Here is a 19,656-nt window from a genome sequence, read left to right on the forward strand (position 1 = left end):
ATGATTATGGGTTGTAACCACTGTTTTTCCATTCCGAATTTTGCTATGTGTAAGACGTCCGCAAATTTTCCTGCACTAGTTTTTTTTTCTGTGCTGATACATAACTGGCTGCAGTCATTGCAATTATTTACAACGTTGATTGAGGTGTTCATTGTGACGTAACAATACAGCTACACGCTCGCTGACCCTCCGGTGAATACGGCCTCAAATCCAGTGAAAAAGCACTGTTATTACTGTTTGCACTTGTACAAATTATATAGGATCGACAAATAGACTATAATAATAATAATCATCATCATCATCATCATCATAATGATAATAAAATAGTTTCATTGTGTTCAATTTGATGTCAAAACTGAATATAATACTGGAAAAATAACCCTTAAAATTATGTGCAAAGAGAAAATTAAAAAGTTGCAGATAATTCCTTTGTTATTTGATCTTCCTTTTCTTCATAGTTGTTCAAATATTTATTCCTTAGGTGACAGTAGTTGGATAAACCGGATGTATATTTTGATGGTCAAATAAATAAATGCGGACTTTGGTATTAACCACCAATTATGATAAAGACACGGATATGTCCTTGAACTATCAACCAAAACATATTTGTATAATTAATTTTCTTGATAAAAACAATTTCAAACGTGGACATATAGCATTTAAGAGGGTTTAGCAGAAGTTGTATAAAAGGAGAGTTTTATCCGTTTTCTTCATATTCGTCTCTGAGGCCCTATATATCAACCAAGGTAAGTTTTTTTTTTCAATTCTAGAAACGCTGTTAATCAGATGTGGATCCTAAAAAAACTTCAAATTTTCCGATAATCTGTAATAATGAAACTATTCTACACTATATACAACAATACCTCACTATTAATTGTAATTAAGACGTTTTGTTAGCATATACGAGAACTGCTTCTTCCATAAAAAAAATAATACGGAACTCGGAATTTTTCATATTTTATGGCCGTTCATAAACAAAAGAAATACGCACGTTAACTCTCGATTCCCGCCTACATTTTGAAACAATTTAATCAAATATAAATAGCAATTTGGCCATACAATCTTTGTTTAATACAAAGAACAGTTCAATGGTAATTGATGAATTGTCTTAATACCAGCGCTAAACAGTAAATTATTCATAATTCCAGCTCTTGAAAAAAGGGGGGTAGACGATATCTTCCACTGAAATCGGAGTTTCAAGCATCACCATATTTTGAATTAGTCTTGGATATGATTAAATGTTCCTTATATCTTTTTTTTGTTTTAGGCAAATAAATACAAGAATATATCAATAAAATATAATATTTCAGTTGAAAATCGCTTTGAAATTGGTGGAAAATAAGCATTTTTATCGTTTTTGTCAATAAACATATGTTCCCTCCGTGTCACACAAAAAGCTTTGGTATGAATTTGTGAAATAACATTCAATATTACCTGTAAAAGGGAATTTTTGTGACACGGGGGAGGGGGGGGATGTTTTAAAATATTTTCCCTGTTCCGTTGATTTCTATATTGATAAACACAAGTTTTACAAAAATTTTAAAGTTATCTCTCTTTGTTTTCCCAAATAAGTAATGTTTTATGAAAATCCATATAATTATCCATAAAAAATATAAAAAATTCATCGAATATGTTAACTTTTGAAAATTGACGTGGAGGTAGGCGGGAGAACAATACTATCGTTCGCAGTTCTTTCCTTCTTGAAAAAACACGCTGATTGTATTTAAATGTACTCTTATGTTTATGTTATAAGGATGCTGGGGTTCCTCGTGGGCAATATTTTTACAGGAGAGCAATTTTTTCAACACTGGTAGAAATCCGATGAGCACTAATTGTGCTCATATTGTAGCTGACCTTTCATATATTCCTATGAAGCAAAATTTATTCAAATTTTCTGATAGAGGAAAACACTTGTGTCTTTCGATTCGACGTTCAGATATATCGAGTATTTTTTTAACTAACAAAAATTATTCGGTATTCGATAATGGCCTACTAACATCTCAGTTGTTTGAAAAACAAGATAACTGTAGATTTTCAACTTTTATTATCATTTAATAGGAAATATATTTACTTATAACGATACCAATACTTTATTCAGAATGGACTATTTATGTAAAAAAAAAAAAACACAAAACTTTCAAAAAGGTTATATATCTGACATTCTCCTAAACTGTATAATATTCTCTATGAAATTTTGTAAACGATGCTCATGCGAACTTCTCAGTATCATTTTAAATTACCGACTTAAAGCTGATTCTAAACCACAAAAAGCAAGAACTTTAAATATATATTTTTTCCATTTGAGTTTCACTTTTGATATAATGGCTTTGAATTATTTGCCTATTAATTTCTCTTTTTGACAGAATGCTTAAGTCACTGTGCTTCCTAGTCCTGCTCTTCGTAGCCCTTAGCGATGCCTTCTATGGTAAAGGATACGGTAAAAGCATTGTTATCCTCGGTGGAAAAGGAATAGGTTTTGGAGGATATGGCGGATATGGAGGATATGGTGGCTTTGGAGGATTTGGAGGATATGGCGGATATGGAGGTAAAGGATGGGGAGGATATGGAGGCTTAGGATATGGCGGATATGGTGGATATGGTGGATATGGAGGATACGGTGGATATGGCGGATACGGAGGATATGGCGGATATGGAGGATACGGCGGATACGGCGGATATGGCGGATACGGAGGATATGGCGGATATGGCGGATACGGAGGTTTTGGATGGGGAGGAAAAGGTTATGGAGGTGGAAAGGTAATCTTTATTTAATGAGTCTATATTATGCAAAAGACTTCCAAATTTCTTTTACTTTTTTTTTCGTTTCTCAAATTTTAACAAATGTATCTTTTTTTTCAGGGCTACTATTAAAATTGATGAATGTTTACATTTTATTATTGTTGCATTTTTTCATTAAATAAATGATGTAAAATAACTAGATTTCAATTTTATGTTTTACTGACCCTTATAGTACAAAGGGTTGAAGTTCCATGTTATGTATATGAGACGACAAAGTATCAAGACATACACTCTTCATAGACAAGAAACCCTGTTACCGACACCACGAAAATGTCATCTTGAGGGTTAAGTATATATCACGACGTATTGTCGATCAACAATGGTTATTTCTATTCTTTTGTCGATACGCAATGCCGATGAGCTTGAGAAAAAAGATACCAGAGAGTCTGACGCATCTATTTCATTTTTGGGTATTTTTCTTGAAAAAGACTTTAATGGTAATCTAACAATCAAACTCTATGATAAACGTGATGACTTTAACTTTTAAATCGTCAACTTTCCTTACTTATGCAGAAATATAAATTAATCACCGGTATACGGGGTTTATATACACACAAGTACACTAAAGTTGAAATAAAAAAAGATGGTCGCGTTTCTTGAGTTTCTGATTGACAATATCTATGTTGTTTTTGGAGACCAGGTCTTCCAACAATCTGTTGGAATTTCCATGGGTACCAATTTCGCTCCGTTTAGCAGATCTAATTTGTATCATATATAGCAGAATTTGTGCGAATTCGTATGCATGAAAAGAAGAAAACACTTGTTGTGGCCTTCGACACGACATTTAGAAATATCGACGACGGATTGTCAATTAACACTGGCAATTTCCATTCTTAACTTTAATTTTTTTAATAGTCAACTTCCCTTACTTATTCAACAATATACTTTCATCACCTGCATACGGAGTTTATATATATATATATATCTCAGTTGATTTGATACGCAAGACCGTGCTCTACGTATGAGCAGTTTCTGGGGCGAGATAATTGTTAACAAACCAGTTGATGAAACGGAAAATATCAGCAGTCTTGTTTAAAGTCATCATCTCGTAATTACTATGGTCAATATAATGATATTGTCAGCAAATACAATTTATCATTGAGTCAAATGCTGACTAACATTTTTCTTACTCATTGTTAGGCCATTATTCATACACAGAATTGACGACAATTTTTCCGTTATTTCCCATCATGACAAGGAGCAGAGGGCGGGTGTGACTGGTTGGCAGGGGATGCCCACTTCTTCTTTAGTGACCATGATTTAATAACATTAAAAATACAAATAGATAACATCCAAAGAGGCCCGGGGATATGGACAATGAATGAAAAAACTATAAAAAATTTAAGATTTCCGAAAAACTTTTTTTGAATTTTGGGAAACATATGAGAATAGTTTAGACAATTGTGAAGATATATTACATTGGTGAGACCTAACAACATATAAGATAAAAACATTCTGTATTGAGATGTCAAAAAAATTAAACGTTAAGGGGGATGTACAAGCCATATTGGATCTAGTCTGGTGTAAAATAAGAAATACCAAGAATGCGCTTAATACTCTACTAAACTAGCCCAAAGTTACTCAAAGTGCTAATGCACTAATTACCTACTGTTAGAGACCAAAATCAGTTAATAATTAAGTTTATTTTGCTTTAATTAGGAGGAAATTAATCATGTTAGAACTGCGCAGCTACAGCATTCATGAGATGAAAAATGCATTGAATATAGTGTTAGTTTGATTCATTGATAATATGGCTACAACCATTTGTTTCGCTTTTTTCTTGTCATTATCCATAATTCTTGAAAATTTGATTTTTCATATGGGTGTCTTCCTGAGACCATGTATTTATTTCGTCCGACATTCCTCTGTCACACAGAGTTCGAATAGCATTGGTTTTAGAATAAATGCGACCATAATAACATCAAGACAAGAAATTACTAAGTAATAATCATTAGTTTATATTACTCGCTACTTTTATTTGTTGCATTGCATCGTCTGATTAATGAAAAAAAAAGCGATTTTAACCCCACTCCAGCAAATCGGGAAAATCTGTTCTGTTTACAGCTCGAGTTTCCTCGATAATATCATTCCACTGAGCACGTGGTTGGCATGTGCATATATCTGCTGGGGATAGATGCGTTTATTACCATGATTATATTTAATTTTTCATGGAACAAGTCTTGATGATTTGTTGGTTTCTTTAAAACTCAAGAAAAAAGATAAAACATGTCCTAAACATATGTGATTACGGCGGGTCTTTTTTCTGTGGCGATAGAAGTTATTTTCAAATGGGGCACTGCAAGGAGGATGCTTAGCATTTAATTTGAAAATGTTAAACAATATGCGGTGCATGAAAAACAAATTGTAATTACATGTCTTACATTCGAAAAGTTGGTACATGTGTCATTTTGTTTAGCAGTTAGATAGAAAAAATAGGCAGTTATAGGATTTCCTTCAGGCACCTCACATAAATAGCTAGATTGTTTGCAATGAATCACACATTGTATGGAGTAATGTTTGGACATAAAAACGCATCATGTCTCATTATGTTGACAACATTGTAAGCTCTCGCTCATTGAACATACGAAGCTTGATAAAATATATTGAGTTGTTTCTTTGAAATTTAGAAGCAAGCACAATGTTTGCAAAGAAAAGTCCATTGCATATGCTATGTCTATCACGCAAAAAAATGAGAGGCTACCCCCCCACCTTTTATTTGGGATAAAAAAAAAAATCCTATGTTTGTTTTTCAAAATAGTGCCAAAGATTCAAAAATTTTGCATTACTAAGTATGTGATGGAACATGTACTAGCCTTATAAGACAATTTGTTATAAAAATATTTGGTTGCCCTCTCTCCCGATCTACTGCCTAGAAATGGCCCGACTCAATTTTTTCTTACATCCTATTACATGTTGTTTTTTTTCTTCCGTCAACGAATTTTAGGAATTTTTTTCCCACCTATAAATACGGACTCAATAATTTTTCCCTGAGTTGGGAGGACCACCAAACATCATTTTAAAGATGGTATAAAATGTTTATTAATGTTGATTTTTTTCCTTTACTCTGTAAAATTGTAATTTTGACAAAAAGGGCAAATAGAAAAAGTTTTTTTTATTCATTAAATCTCCTAACCCACTCTGAATGATTTCATTCCTTTTCAAATGTTGCTCCGCTAAAATCAAAATTGTAAATGTTTATTTGACAGAGTATACGAGGGTAGATCAAAAAGTAAACGATATATCTTAAGTATTTGATAGTTATATTATTGTTGAAATATTCAAGTATTTTTCAAAGTGTAAATTGGAGGTCTTTGATAACATATTGCTTAATTAAAACACATCCCTTTTCAAACTTGCTAATATATCACTGGGCAATATAACAAGTATCATATTTAACCATCTGCCTTCCTTCACTAAAACGATCTATCCAATCATTGATTGAATTTGTAGGAAGTCATTTGTCTTAATAAACTATGAACAAATTCTTATATGCTACTTCAAAGGCATTTTTAAGATATACCATAAATATTTTAGTCGTTTGTTAAACGAGTTCCACTGAGGCAACCATTTTTCGTCACAAGAATCTGCATAATGACGTCATTATGAGCAAAACTTTATTCAGCATGTGCTATTTTATAGAACTTGTGTTTGGCTATGTGTGCACCAAATTTGTTTCTAACCTGATTTGTGGTTTTGTAGGTATAGAGATAGTTCGCGAACTTTTTGATCACCTCTCGTACATTGATCATATTAAACAAGAAAAAACTCCTGATATCGTTTTATGTGTTTAATTTCTTTGTGTTTCATTGGTGATAATTAAAATTTTGATATATATTATAAGTTATCTGTGGCAAACTTACAAACTCTTAATTCTTAACTTTGATGGTGCTCATTTTTCCTTACCTGGAATCAAAGAGTTTAAGATTTTTTTCTTTGATATCAATAAGTACATTATTTAACAACTGTTCGATAATAATACTAAATAAATTACTTCAAGCCATACTATAACACATTTCCTCTTTTAAAAGTGTTCATATACTATTTGTAATTCTCTTCTACATTTAAAGATTGTTATGTCCCTCCATATTAAGAAGAGGTCTGGAAAACTATCCAGGAACTATACTTTCATGGTTCTTTACACTCTTTTTGAAGACAACGATACCTTGTTTTGAACTTGACATTATCATTTAAGAGTGCAAAATTTAGACATTTTCTCAACAAATGGTACAATTGATTTAGACAGAACATTGATGCACAGTTTGCATATTTTTTTTGGATTTTTTAAGGTTCTGCTGAATTCTGTAGCTGCGCAGTTCTAAGGAGCATATCAAATGCATTTTTCTGCAAAAGTATAGATTATATATGCACAACATGCATTCAGTTATGAATATTTATGTATCTTTATCATAAGGACTTAAAATTTGATCAAAATATGATGTATTTTAGCCATTTGAAGAAATGTTTACATTTTGTTCTCACAGCACTAAAGGTGGCCGTACATCCCCCTTAATAAAAGGAAACTTGCAAAATTAGAAAAAGAATTAGAAGAAATTAAAAATAAGCCTTCAAGTGACAAAAAGTATCAAAATGATCTTGAGCAAAAAATTAAAGACATTTATACGGATAAGACAGAAGCTGCAATTATAAGATCTAAATGTAAGTGTTTTGATGAAGGAAAAGCACCTTCTAAATATTTCTTCCAATTAGAAAAAAATAATGGGGAAAAGAAATTGTAGGCTAGAATTAAAGCAGAAAATGGCAGTCATAAAACTGACATTTATTCAATAATTGAAGAGCAAGTGAAATTTTATTACAAGTTATTAAATACGGAGGGTAGGGATAGAGAAAGTGGAAATTTATTATTAGAGACTGTAAAGTGCAAATTAGATGAGAGTGATATAAACATGCTTCACAGCGATATATTTATGGCATTAAACCAAACAAATCACCTGTTGAAGATGGAATACTGTTAACCTTCTATCAGTTATACTGGGGAACAATTAAAACCGAATTTTCAAAAGTAATAAAATATATTTTTCATAAGGCCATACTTTGTGACTCACAAACTAAAGGAGTTATTTCATTAATACATAAAGGGAATGAAAGGGAAGATATAAAAAATTGGAGACCTTTAACAATGCTAAACAATGATTATTAGAAAATTATTGCTAAGATACTTTCTGAGAGGTTAAATGTTGTACTGCCAAAATTAATTCATTGAGATCAAAAACTAATTTTTGAGAAACAAGATCATAATAATACAACACACACAATGTTGGATGAAAATGGCCGCAAATTTTGTAGGAGAGGGAGACAGGATACCATTGTAAAGGGTAGAAATTTCAGTGATGCAAATAGACTAATTCAAAACATTATAGATTATGCAGAAAATGAAGATTTAGAAGGAGCAATAATATTCCTAGACCAACAGAAAGCATTTGATAGAATAGAATGGGGATGGATAGAAGCCACATTCCAGAGATTTAACTTTGGTGAAAAATACTGTAAATGGATAAAAATGCTTCTAACAATATCAAAAGCTTGCATTAAAACTAACAGATTTATATCAAAATACTTCTCAATATCAGCAAGACAAGGGTGTCCCATAGCTCCTTCTTTTCGTACTTCAAATAGAACCTACGGCTTGTGCAATTGGACAGAATCCTCAAATAAAAGGCATCTTAATTCCTAGTGAAGATAAATACATAGAGTGTAAAATAAATATGTTTGCGGACGACATATAGCTATTTAATAAAGATGAGGGACCTATTATAAACTCTTTTGAGGTTTCAGAAATATATGAAAGAGCTTCAGGGGCAAAAATCAACTTCTCTAAAACAAAGAGTTTATTTATTGGAAACTCAAATGGTAAAAAGCCAAAATTTAAAAAAAGTACAATGGATAAAATCTAACATTAAAACTTTGGTGGTACATCATGGATATGGTATTGATACTAATGCAATATGGTTGGAAAAAATAGAAAAAAAATAATGAATAGCTTGCATGTCTGGAAAACTAGGAACCTTACATTCAAAGGGAAAACTTTGATAATAAAGATTTAACATTTCCAATTATTGGCTATGAAATCGAAATGAGGGGAATACCGGATATATATTCAAAACAAATAAATGATATTGTCCGGTCTTTTATTTGGGATAATAAATTGAATAAAATTGACAGAAATGTGTGCTGTTTAAGCAAGAATGAAGGACGAATGAACATGATAAATATATTTGATTTATAAAAAGTAAGCAAATAAAAACAATTTATAAAATCATGCATTCAAAGTTAGAAACATGGAATGCTATTGGTAAACACTGGTTACAGAGTAAAGATCTGTATTCAACTCAAAAATATTTCTTATGCACGTGTTTAGATTTATCTCCGATTTCTTTTTAAAACAACATGTCTAGTTTTTATATATAAAAAAAGCACTCATCGCATAAAGCGAATTTCAGTCAAAATTTGAGCCAAAGAATCGAGAAGAAATACCTAACCCCTCAAACTTTGGTAATAAACTTATACAATTCCAGGGGGAAGGCCTATATGTGGAATCATTTATTAAAAGTGGCTTATTAAAATTTAAAGACATTTGGAATGATGCGGAAAATTGTTTTAAATATAATGGCACCATTTTTAATAAATTATTAGAAAAAAAGATGTTAGATCAGTTATTCCTAAAATGTTTCATCCAATACTGAAAAGAAACAACTCAGCATCTAATAGCGAAACAAAACTCCCTTATAAATTGAATAATAATTTACTCATAAAAAGAAATACTAATAAAGTGGTAACTAATGAAGATATTAAGATAAAGAAGATAGAAAAAATATTAAACAAGAAAATAGTTCCGAAATGTCCAGAAAAATTGGGGAAAATGTATCAAAATAACATACAGTGGAACTTAGTTTGGGACGGTATTTCAAAAATGAAAGTTAAAAATAAAATTCAAGAATTCCAATGGAAATGTGTGCATAATATATTGAATATTGAAGATAAATTACATAAAATTGGACTATCCAATGGTTTATGCAACTTATGTACAAATCATAAACAAAATCAACAACATCTCTTTTTCCATTGCACAAATGTGAAAGCAACACTCAAGTTACTAGAAGATATAATTGAAAATGCGCCACAACTAAACGGAACTTTACAAATTGACCAACAAACAATAACATAAGGATATTTGAAGGAACAGCAAACCCAAAGAACCTTTGTTAACACTTTAATATGAATTTAGAAATGGGTCATATGGAAAACAAAAAATAAAATTAGATATGAGCATTTAAAAATAACTGACTTCAGTATTAAAAATGCATTCAAAAATGAAATGAAATCTTCTTTACTATTACAATCACATGATCTGTAAAATTTCAAAGAGAAAATAAATCATATGATTCAAAATTCTTTGTGATTTTAAATACTAGCTATAGTGTTATTGTCAATATCTGCAGATGTGATAAACTATATACACGTATTCACATTTTTTAATCCAGTATAAGACACACTAACTACACAAGTTATTAGTGTTCTAGTTTGCTATGTTATTTTTTCATGTAAGTGGAAACTTTATATTTAAAATATTTTCAAGATGATAATTTGTAAGCACATCCTTTTCACTGCAAGATTTTGGGCATGTAAGATGCCACAAAATCCTTAATAGTAAGCAAACTTTTAAGAGGGGTTGGGTAGAACTAGCGTAACTCAGGATTTTAGAAAGCCAGTAATTATAAGTGTCTTGATTAAGCTTACTGGTGTTCTTGGACAAGTGTGCTCGTCTAGATTTGAAGAAATTTTATTCACTGCAATTTTTTAAGGAAGGTCCATACTTTTACGGATCCGGTTTTAATTTTACACACCAATACAAAATTCTTATTATCACTTGTCAAAAGAAATAAAATCTTTTTTGAAGATTGATAATAATATAGCAAGTATATATTTGTGTACTACAGTGTTATTGTGCATACAAAGCATTTGATAAACATTTGTTATACATTTGTCATGGAAATTAACATTGTACTCTGTTCAAAGGACTATATGTCATTCAGTACAAACAAAGCGCATCATTCTTAATTGCCTTTATGGACCTAAACCTTTTTAATTTTTTAAACAAACTAACTAGAGATTTTTTTTTCATTTATTTTAAGTATGTATCTCCTTTTTAAATTTTCCTTTTTTAAAATTATGCAAAGAATGATTGAAAAACTTGATATACCGAAATTGGGGGTATACGTGTACAAAATGCTTTTTTGTTAAATTTTTCTGGTCAAGATTAATAAAATATATGTTTTTGTGAACCTTAGATATAATTCTTTATAGTTTTAAAGAAAAAATGGCACATAAACAACGTAGATTATGAGATTCTTAAAAATAAAGAGATTTTGAGATTTTTTTCTGATAGACTTGGACAGATTCAACATCAATTTTTTAATGTTTTTCAGAGAAGATTTCAATTATTTTCCTGGAATATTAATTATTTTTGATTTTCACAAGATTTAACATGAATTTGATGTGATTTGGTGCATAGCGAACTAAAATATGATATCAGACTTCTTTATGTTCACTTTTGGCTGTTCAATTTTAAGAGGTAAGTACTCTTAGACATGTTGTATGAAAATTAACCTGCAAAGATGTGTCTTTAATGGGTGTTTTAGTGCTTAATGAAAGTACGGACTAGTTTCATTAAAAAATTTTAAAACTGGGAATATTGAAAATTTGATTTTTATGTTTTCATAAAAGGTTGTATGAAAAGTGCATATTTATTACAATTGATTACAGTCTATAACAGTAGGTTTCCCTGATTAGTTTCAATTTATTTTATATAATTAAAAAAATAACTGAACGTTGACTTTAAACGAACCGTTGAAATTCTGTTAATTAACTTGTCCGAGTCAGTCATTTTTTACTCAGAACGTGCTTTTGATAACTAAACAAATCGACAAAAGAATGGAAATAACTATTGCTGTTTGACAATACGTCGTGATATATACTTAAGGAGATGTTTTCGTGGTGTCGGTAACAGGGTTTCTTGTCTATGTAGAGTGTATGTCTTGATACTTTGTCGTCTCATATACATAACATGGAACTTCAAACCATCTGTACTATAAGTGTCAGTAAAACATAAAAATTGAAATCTAGTTATTTTACATCATTTATTTAACGAAAAAATGCAACAATAATAAAATGTAACCATTCATCAACTTTAATAGTAGCCCTGAAAAAAAAATACATTTGTTAACATTTGAGAAACAAAGAAAAAGATAAAGAAATTTGGAAGTAATTTGCATAATATAGACGCATTAAATTAGGATTACCTTTCCACTTCCTAAACCAAATCCAAAATTTCCGTATCCTCCATATCCGCCATATCCTCCGTATCCGCCATATCCGCCATATCCTCCGTATCCGCCATATCCACCATATCCGCCGTATCCTCCATATCCTCCAAATCCTTTACCTCCATATCCGCCAAATCCTCTAAAGCCACCATATCCTCCATATCCGCCATATCCTCCAAAACCTATTCCTTTTCCACCGAGGATAACAATGCTTTTACCGTATCCTTTACCATAGAAGGCATCGCTAAGGGCTACGAAGAGCAGGACTAGGAAGCACAGTGACTTAAGCATTCTGTCAAAAAGAGAAATTAACAGGCAAATAATTCAACGCCATTATATCAAAAGTGAAACTCAAATGGACAAAAAATATATAAAGTGTTTGCTTTTTATGGTTTAGAGTCAGCTTTAAGTCGGTAATTTAAAATGATATGATACTCAGAAGTTCGCAAGAGCATCGTTTACAAAATTTCATGGAGAATATCATACAGTTTAAGAGAATGTCAGATATATAACCTTTTTGAAAGTTTTTTTTTTTTTTAATATATAAATAGTCCATTCTGAATAAAGTATTGGTATCGTTATAAGTAAATATATTTCCTATTAAATGATAATAAAAATTGACGATTGAAAATCTACAAACAACTGAGATGTTAGTAGGCCATTATCGAATACCGAATAATTTTTGTTAGTTAAAAAAATAATACTCGAGATATCTGAACGTCGAATCGAAAGACACAACAAGTGTTTTCCTCTATCAGAAAATTTGAATAAATTTTGCTTCATAGGAATATATAAAAGGTCAGCTACAATATGAGCACAATTAGTGCTCATCGGATTTCTACCAGTGTTGAAAAAATTGCTCTCCTGTAAAAAAAAATAGCCGACGAGGATCTCCAGCATCCTTATAACAAAAACATAAGAGTATATTTATATACAATCAGTGTGTTCTTCAAGAAGGAAATTTTGTTTATGAACAGCCACAAAATGTGAGAAATTCCGAGTTCCGTATTATTTTTTTTTTATTGAAAAAACAGTTCTCGTATATGCTAATAAAGCGTCTTAATTATAATTAATAGTGAGGTATTTTGCATAAAGTGTAGTTTCGCTATTACAGATTATCGGAAAATTTGAAGTTTTTTTAGGATCCACATCTGATTAACAGCGTTTCTAGAATTAAAAAAAAAAGCTTACCTTGGTTGATATTTAGGGCCTCAGAGACGGTTATGAAGAAAACGGATAAAACTCTCCTTTTATACAACTTCTGCTAAAACCTCTTAAATGTTATATGTCCACATTTGAAATTGTTTTTATCAAGAAAATTAATTATACAGATATGTTTTGGTTGATAGTTCAAGGATATATCCGTGTCTTTATCATAATTGGTCGTAAATACCAAAGTCTGCATTACTTAACAATCAAAATATACATCCGGTTTGTCCAAATACTGTCACCTAAGGAATATATATTTGAACAACTATGAAGAAAAGGAAGATCCAATAACAAAGGAATTTTATGCAAATTTGTAATTTTCTCTTTGCAAATAATTTTATGGGTTTTTTTCAGTATTATTTTCAGTTTTTACATCAAATTGAGCACAACGAAACTATTATTATTATTATTAAATTTGTGGCATCTTACACACAGCAAAATTCGGAATGGAAAAACAGTGGTTACAACCCATAATCATACCTTTTTTATTTTTAACGAGAGAAGTTTGTAAATGAAAATGGTGTTGTCATGCAGCCTTAAGTGTCTTATTCATTCAAATCTGGACTATATAATAAAAAAATTATGGAATCTTATGTTGTTGAAAATGGTTTGTTTTTTATTATTATTTAAAAACATTTGGACGTCTTACAAAGCGAAACTTGGAAAGGAAAACACGGAGGTGACAAACTGTAATCTGGTTTTTTTTCAACAACGACAGTTTGCTAATGAAAATGGTGTCGTCATTCAGCCTTCAATGTCTTATTTTTTCAAATTCAAACTATATAATAAAACAACTATGGACTCTTTTGGTGTTGAATATAGTTTGTTATTCACCAGAAAAATATCAATATTGACTGAGGCTTCTTTCCTTCTTTCAAACCATATTCAACACCAAAAGAGTCCATAATGGTTTAATACATGTATATTTAAGGATAATTTATTACCGTTGCATTATAATATTATCAAAAATGTGAAATCGTTGTAGAAATTGTCCCAAAATAAATGAATTAACAAATGATTAATGCAGTGATTTTTATACTGCTTTCAATATTGTCATGTACAATATTTATATTTCATTTTTCAATGTCGCTACGATTAATTAATGAAAGGACGGACTAGTTTCATTTTGAATTTTGAAAAACTAGCTAGCGCGCATTGTGACAACGCACTTTGAAAATTTTTCAAAGTGCGTTAAAATTGGGACAAAATCAAGGCACTTTGAAAAAAAGTTTTCAAAGTGCGTTTAATTTGGGACACACTCAACGCACTTTGAAAAAAAATTTCAAAGTGCGTTGAGTGTGTACATAAACATTTTTTACTATGGGGACATTTAACGCGCTTTGAAAAAAAGATATGCATAAAACAAAAAATTGTAGACTATTCTACATTTTATTAATTAAGAGAATCAATTTGTTATAATTATATCTTTCGAAAACTTTTTGATTTACATGTACTCATTTAACCTCATTGAGAACAAGGAAAAGACGAGTAGAAGGTCTCTCAGCCCAACTCTTTTTTTTTCTTATACACTATACATAGCAGTCGGTAGCGAATTGAAAGTGGATACCCCCCCCCCCCCCAACATAAGTCCCAATTTCAATGCCTATATTATGTCTTTGCTAAACATTGTGTTACTACCTCCCCCCCCCCCCCCCCCTGCGGGTACAGATGCCTATGCTACACCCAAATATATGTATATGCATAACTGGTATGACGTTGAAAACTTTCAATAAATTTTAGTTTACATATAAAATGTATGCAAACTGAAAAAAAATTAAGTACAGTAAAACATTTAACAGAGAAAGAATTTTCAAAGTATGGAAAAATAAAAATCGCTCACTTTCACATCCTGAAGTGACCTCATCACCGAAGAGTTATGAAACAGGGTCAATTATTTATCATACCCAAGATTTGCAAGAATATTGCCCAAATCATACATATTTTTTCAAAGTGCGTTAATATGGTCGATATTAACGCACTTTGAAAAGAAATTTTATTTTTTCAAAGTGCGTTGATTTGGTCCCAAAGAACTATATGCGGTATTAACCAACATTTGCCCCCCAAAATCAAACTTTGATGGAGTAATATTTAATTAAGTCCTTAAACAGGGGAGTATATGCTGACTTCAAAGCACTGAATAATTTCATAAGTAATGACGTCATATGTACGTAATGACGTCACAAATATGACGTAAATTTCAGTTTTTTATGAATTTTGCAGAAAAATGTACATATTTCGTCGATATTTTAAATAAAAGTCACCGAGCGCATGTGTGTTCAGGATTAATATTTTGATATAATGTGTAGAATGATAATATCAATGAAATATGTCAATATTGTTCCTGAACACACATGCGCTCTATAAATTCTAAAGCTTAAATTGTTGAAATTTTGTCCATTTTGTCCTCTTTCTGAAAAAGGATATAAAATCGGACTAGTTTGTGACGTGATAAAAACAGAAATTGTGAATACACTGCTCTGGAACTATAATATTTTCTGTTAACTTATATTTCTCGTACAATTTATTGAATTCAGCACATTTCAGGAAGTTTTCAAAATTTGACTTTTGTGGGGGCAAACATATGCAATATACCGCATATAGTTCTTTTTCAAAGTGCGTTGTAACAGCGCATCATAGAATAAACCATCCGAGCAAATGCTATTCAAAACTCATATTCACTTAATAACCTTGTTTATTATATATTTGTTATATAATACAGGGTTTTTTGAATCCCTGATATGAACACAGACACGCGCCCTGTATTATACACCCCGTATCAACACCCATTATTTCACCCTTTCTCACACCCTTTATCACACCTTTCCGGAACATCTCTGTACTTTTCATACGGAGTATCTCGGATGTTTTTACTATCATATTCAATATGTTGTTTTCATTTGATCACACAAGGAGCCTTATAACTGACGTCACATAAACATAAAACGACGTCACAATGTAAACCATTTTCAAATATTTGCATTCTGAACCTGCAGTCTGCAATTTCGTTGATAGGACTATAGACACTTGGGTGTTTTACATTCAAAAAATGCAAAATGTCTGTACTGAATCTATTTCAAGAACGATATCAGCTCTTAAATATAAATTAAAGAACTTGAAAAATTATAGAAAAATACATTCTTGAGTAATAATTATTATTAAAGCATTCTCTTTTCATCATAGTTTTATATTATCGCTTTTTCTCAGAGAGTTTTAATAACTTTGAACGATGGCATCACAACTGAATCAAAACAAAATTCTAATGCAATTTTTTGTAAAACACGTTTTGATTGACTAAAGCACTGTCGTTTGAAGCAGTAAAACGAGCATTAACGAGAATGAAAGCTTTTCATTGTGACGTCATAATAGAGCTACGCAAAAACATAATGCTCCATGACGTATTTCATATAACGAAACTCAACAAAATAAGACGCAAACAACAAACAAAATGCATGTGATTGTCTACCTACTGGATTTCCAAACTTCGATATATGCCAATGAATTTAAAATTAAAGAAAGTACAGAGTCTGCCAGATCTGTTTTTTTTATTTAAATGTTGTACTGTTTATAAATTGATAAGGGCTTACTAGCCTTACGGCTTAAGGTTTTTCCACCCTCATAATTTTAATGGTTCAAAGTACAAAAACAGCAATTATTTTCATTTAATATAGTTTAAATTTTTCATTTATTGCAAAAAAGGATAGGTTGCCATATTATTTAGGATAGGAGACATAAATAAACAGAAGTGTATGTCAACATTAAAAAAATGTACATTTTTTGTAAACATTATGGTAAAAATTATGTAAAAACTGGTTCAATTGCATAATTCTGTTGTAGTCAGTATTGTATAGTAAATAAGTGTTTTTAAATAGTGTAAGTAATATTTATTTCAGGTTTAAACTGTTGACATTAATAAAAATTATGATCGAATTATTTGTGTTCTTGTTATTAATATTATCTGGTAAGTTTTATAAGATTTGCATTTATTTAAAGAATAAGTTATTTATAGCTACAGACGACCTCGGACTGTATGACCTTAAATTTTATGGTTGATTGCACCGCAGGTATTTCGATTAGGTTACCTGGTTTGGCGGGTTTTCACTTTCCCGGTGGCACAAGTTCGTGCTACATATATACGTAGTTGCCAGGGCAGGGTCAGCTATAACTTTGAAATATTTGATTTACCTATTAATATCTACTGGAATTTGAAGGTAATTATTCTTTTAGTTTAATGTAGGTGTATTTTCTAAAAGTATTTTTTTACGTAATTTTGTCATTTTCATTACTTAAAAGTTTAAGAGCTAGCGTAATTGTATTGTGTGCACACTGAGTTAATTGATTAATTGTACTCAGATAATTTTAGTATGTTTTTAAGTATTTATCATTTATTAAAGATTTCAAGAGATTCATGTGAGAAAGTAAATTTTTGTGGTTCTGAACAAATTAAAATCTAACGTAAACTAAACAGACCCTACGTTTTATGTAATACTGCCTACTATTGCCATAATGGCTATACCCAAGTGTATATGGTAACAAACCTTTACACCTCATGTGGGGTAAGATTGATTGTGTGTATTTGTTTAATTTGTCTTTATGTATGTTCTGCATGTTTCATATTATAGACGTACTATTTTCTTTTATGTTTGTTTTATTTGCATTTTGTTTCGTTTCATTTCGTTTGTTGAGAAATTGTATATTATTCATTATCTATTTTATCAAAGATTACCAGAAATAACTATTTTTCACAATTAAGAAGTTAAATGATTTTATAATGGATAATTGTAAACAGCAGCAAGTGAATTGTAAAGTGATTCATGGTTAAAGATTACAGTATAAGTATTGCATTTTATTTTGTTATTAATTTGACTATTTTATTCACAGGGTTTTCATGTACCATTTAGATCAATAAACCTATCCTCATCCAAAATACGGACTCATTCATTTCATCTATACCGGATACCCGGTTACAATTCTGATGCTGAAAGTTCAGAAATACATGCTACTTCTGAGATACTTTTGAATTGTGAATACCAGGGAAACTATTTACATAAGAAGTACAATAAAGGAAATGCCTGAGAAGGAGTTATTGCCCTTGTCAACATTTTTAAAAGATTGAATATTTGTTTAAAAAAAAGAAAATAAGCATTTTAAAAATTCTTTTACTTAACAATATTTATCATTACATCTATTGAAAATCATTCTTATAAAAATTATTGTATTACTTGGCATGAATTTAAATTAATAACAATTTCTGCAAAAACCTATGACATCATCAGAGGATGGAAATACCTTAATTGTATGATAAACAAGATGCCTACAGTTTTTCAATCGTCAACATTTCGTAATGAACTATATGGAGATAACAAATAGTATTAAAGCTCAAAAGTCCCAAAAAAAATACAAAAAAGGAGCGGAGCAAACACGGACCTCCAAAACATCAGAGGTGGGATCAAATCTATTTATTTTTAACGACACTAGTGATTTATTCAGAATGGCATATTGAAATGCACTTTCGAAAACGTGAAATATCTGTCATCCTCCTAAACTGTTAATTCCCTGAGAACTTTTTATTAACGATACTTTTACCAAGATATATTGACCTTCATATCAATTTAAATAACGACTTTTAAAAAAGTGATTGATCCATAAATAAGAACTATGTATTTTTTGTTCCTTTGAGTTAGACTTTAAATATAATGGTCTGAATTATATGCATATTTTAAAATTTCTCTTTTTGACAGAATATTTAAGTACCTGTGCTTCCTAGTCCTGCTCTTTGTTGCCCCAAGTGATGCCTTCTATGGTAAAGGATACAGTAAAAGCATTGTTATCCTCGGTGGAAAAGGATTAGGTTGGGGAGGATATGGAGTCCTTGGGGGTTTTAGATGGGGAGGAAAATGATATGGAGGCTTAGGATGGGGAGGATATGGCGGATATGGTGGCTTTGGAGGATATGGTGGATATGGCAGATATGGAGGTAAAGGATGGGGAGGTCTTGGTGGATATTGAGGATATGGCGGCTATGGAGGATACGGCGGATATGGAGGATTAGGCTGGGGGAAAGGATACGGGGAGGATACGGGGGCTTTGGAATTGGATTAGGAGGCTTCGGTGGAAAAGGTTATGGACGTGGAAAGGTAATCATAATTTGTTTGTAATAAGTCTATTTTATTGTGAATTATTTTTCGAATTTTTAAACTATTAATATTTCTCGAATTTTAACAAAAATTTAATTTTTTTTTCAGGGCTACTATTAAAATTGATGGATTATTATATTTTGATATTGTTGCAAATTTTTTAAAATAAATGA

At 30.8% G+C, this 19,656-nt stretch overlaps 2 protein-coding genes across 5 annotated transcripts; one reads left to right on the plus strand and one right to left on the minus strand.

Moving 5' to 3' along the window:
• Positions 1-689: 689 nt before the first annotated feature.
• Positions 690-19,394, plus strand: LOC134243441 (neuropeptide-like protein 31). 4 transcript variants are annotated; one of them, XM_062725686.1, is made up of 3 exons: positions 690-746; positions 2,364-2,749; positions 19,255-19,394. In XM_062725686.1, the coding sequence occupies exons 2-3, from the start codon at positions 2,365-2,367 to the stop codon at positions 19,353-19,355; spliced, it is 486 nt and encodes a 161-aa protein (XP_062581670.1). In that variant the 5' UTR covers positions 690-746; position 2,364; the 3' UTR covers positions 19,356-19,394. The 4 variants fall into 4 exon arrangements, with proteins under 4 accessions (XP_062581670.1, XP_062581672.1, XP_062581673.1 ...); XM_062725688.1 differs by having other exon boundaries at positions 2,364-2,719; positions 19,198-19,333; XM_062725689.1 differs by having other exon boundaries at positions 2,364-2,719; positions 19,207-19,333.
• LOC134243440 (keratin-associated protein 19-2-like) lies at positions 11,936-13,440 on the minus strand. The gene is made up of 3 exons (XM_062725685.1): positions 13,332-13,440; positions 12,117-12,432; positions 11,936-12,016 (listed from the first exon to the last, which is right to left on the minus strand). Exons 2-3 carry the CDS (start codon positions 12,429-12,431, stop codon positions 12,005-12,007), a joined length of 327 nt encoding a protein of 108 aa, XP_062581669.1. The 5' UTR covers position 12,432; positions 13,332-13,440; the 3' UTR covers positions 11,936-12,004.
• Positions 19,395-19,656: the final 262 nt, after the last annotated feature.

The sequence above is a fragment of the Saccostrea cucullata genome, unplaced genomic scaffold, assembly GCF_032062105.1.
Source record: "Saccostrea cucullata isolate Sc308-1 unplaced genomic scaffold, CSIRO_AGI_Scuc_v1 ctg2702, whole genome shotgun sequence".
Lineage (NCBI taxonomy): Eukaryota > Metazoa > Mollusca > Bivalvia > Ostreida > Ostreidae > Saccostrea > Saccostrea cuccullata.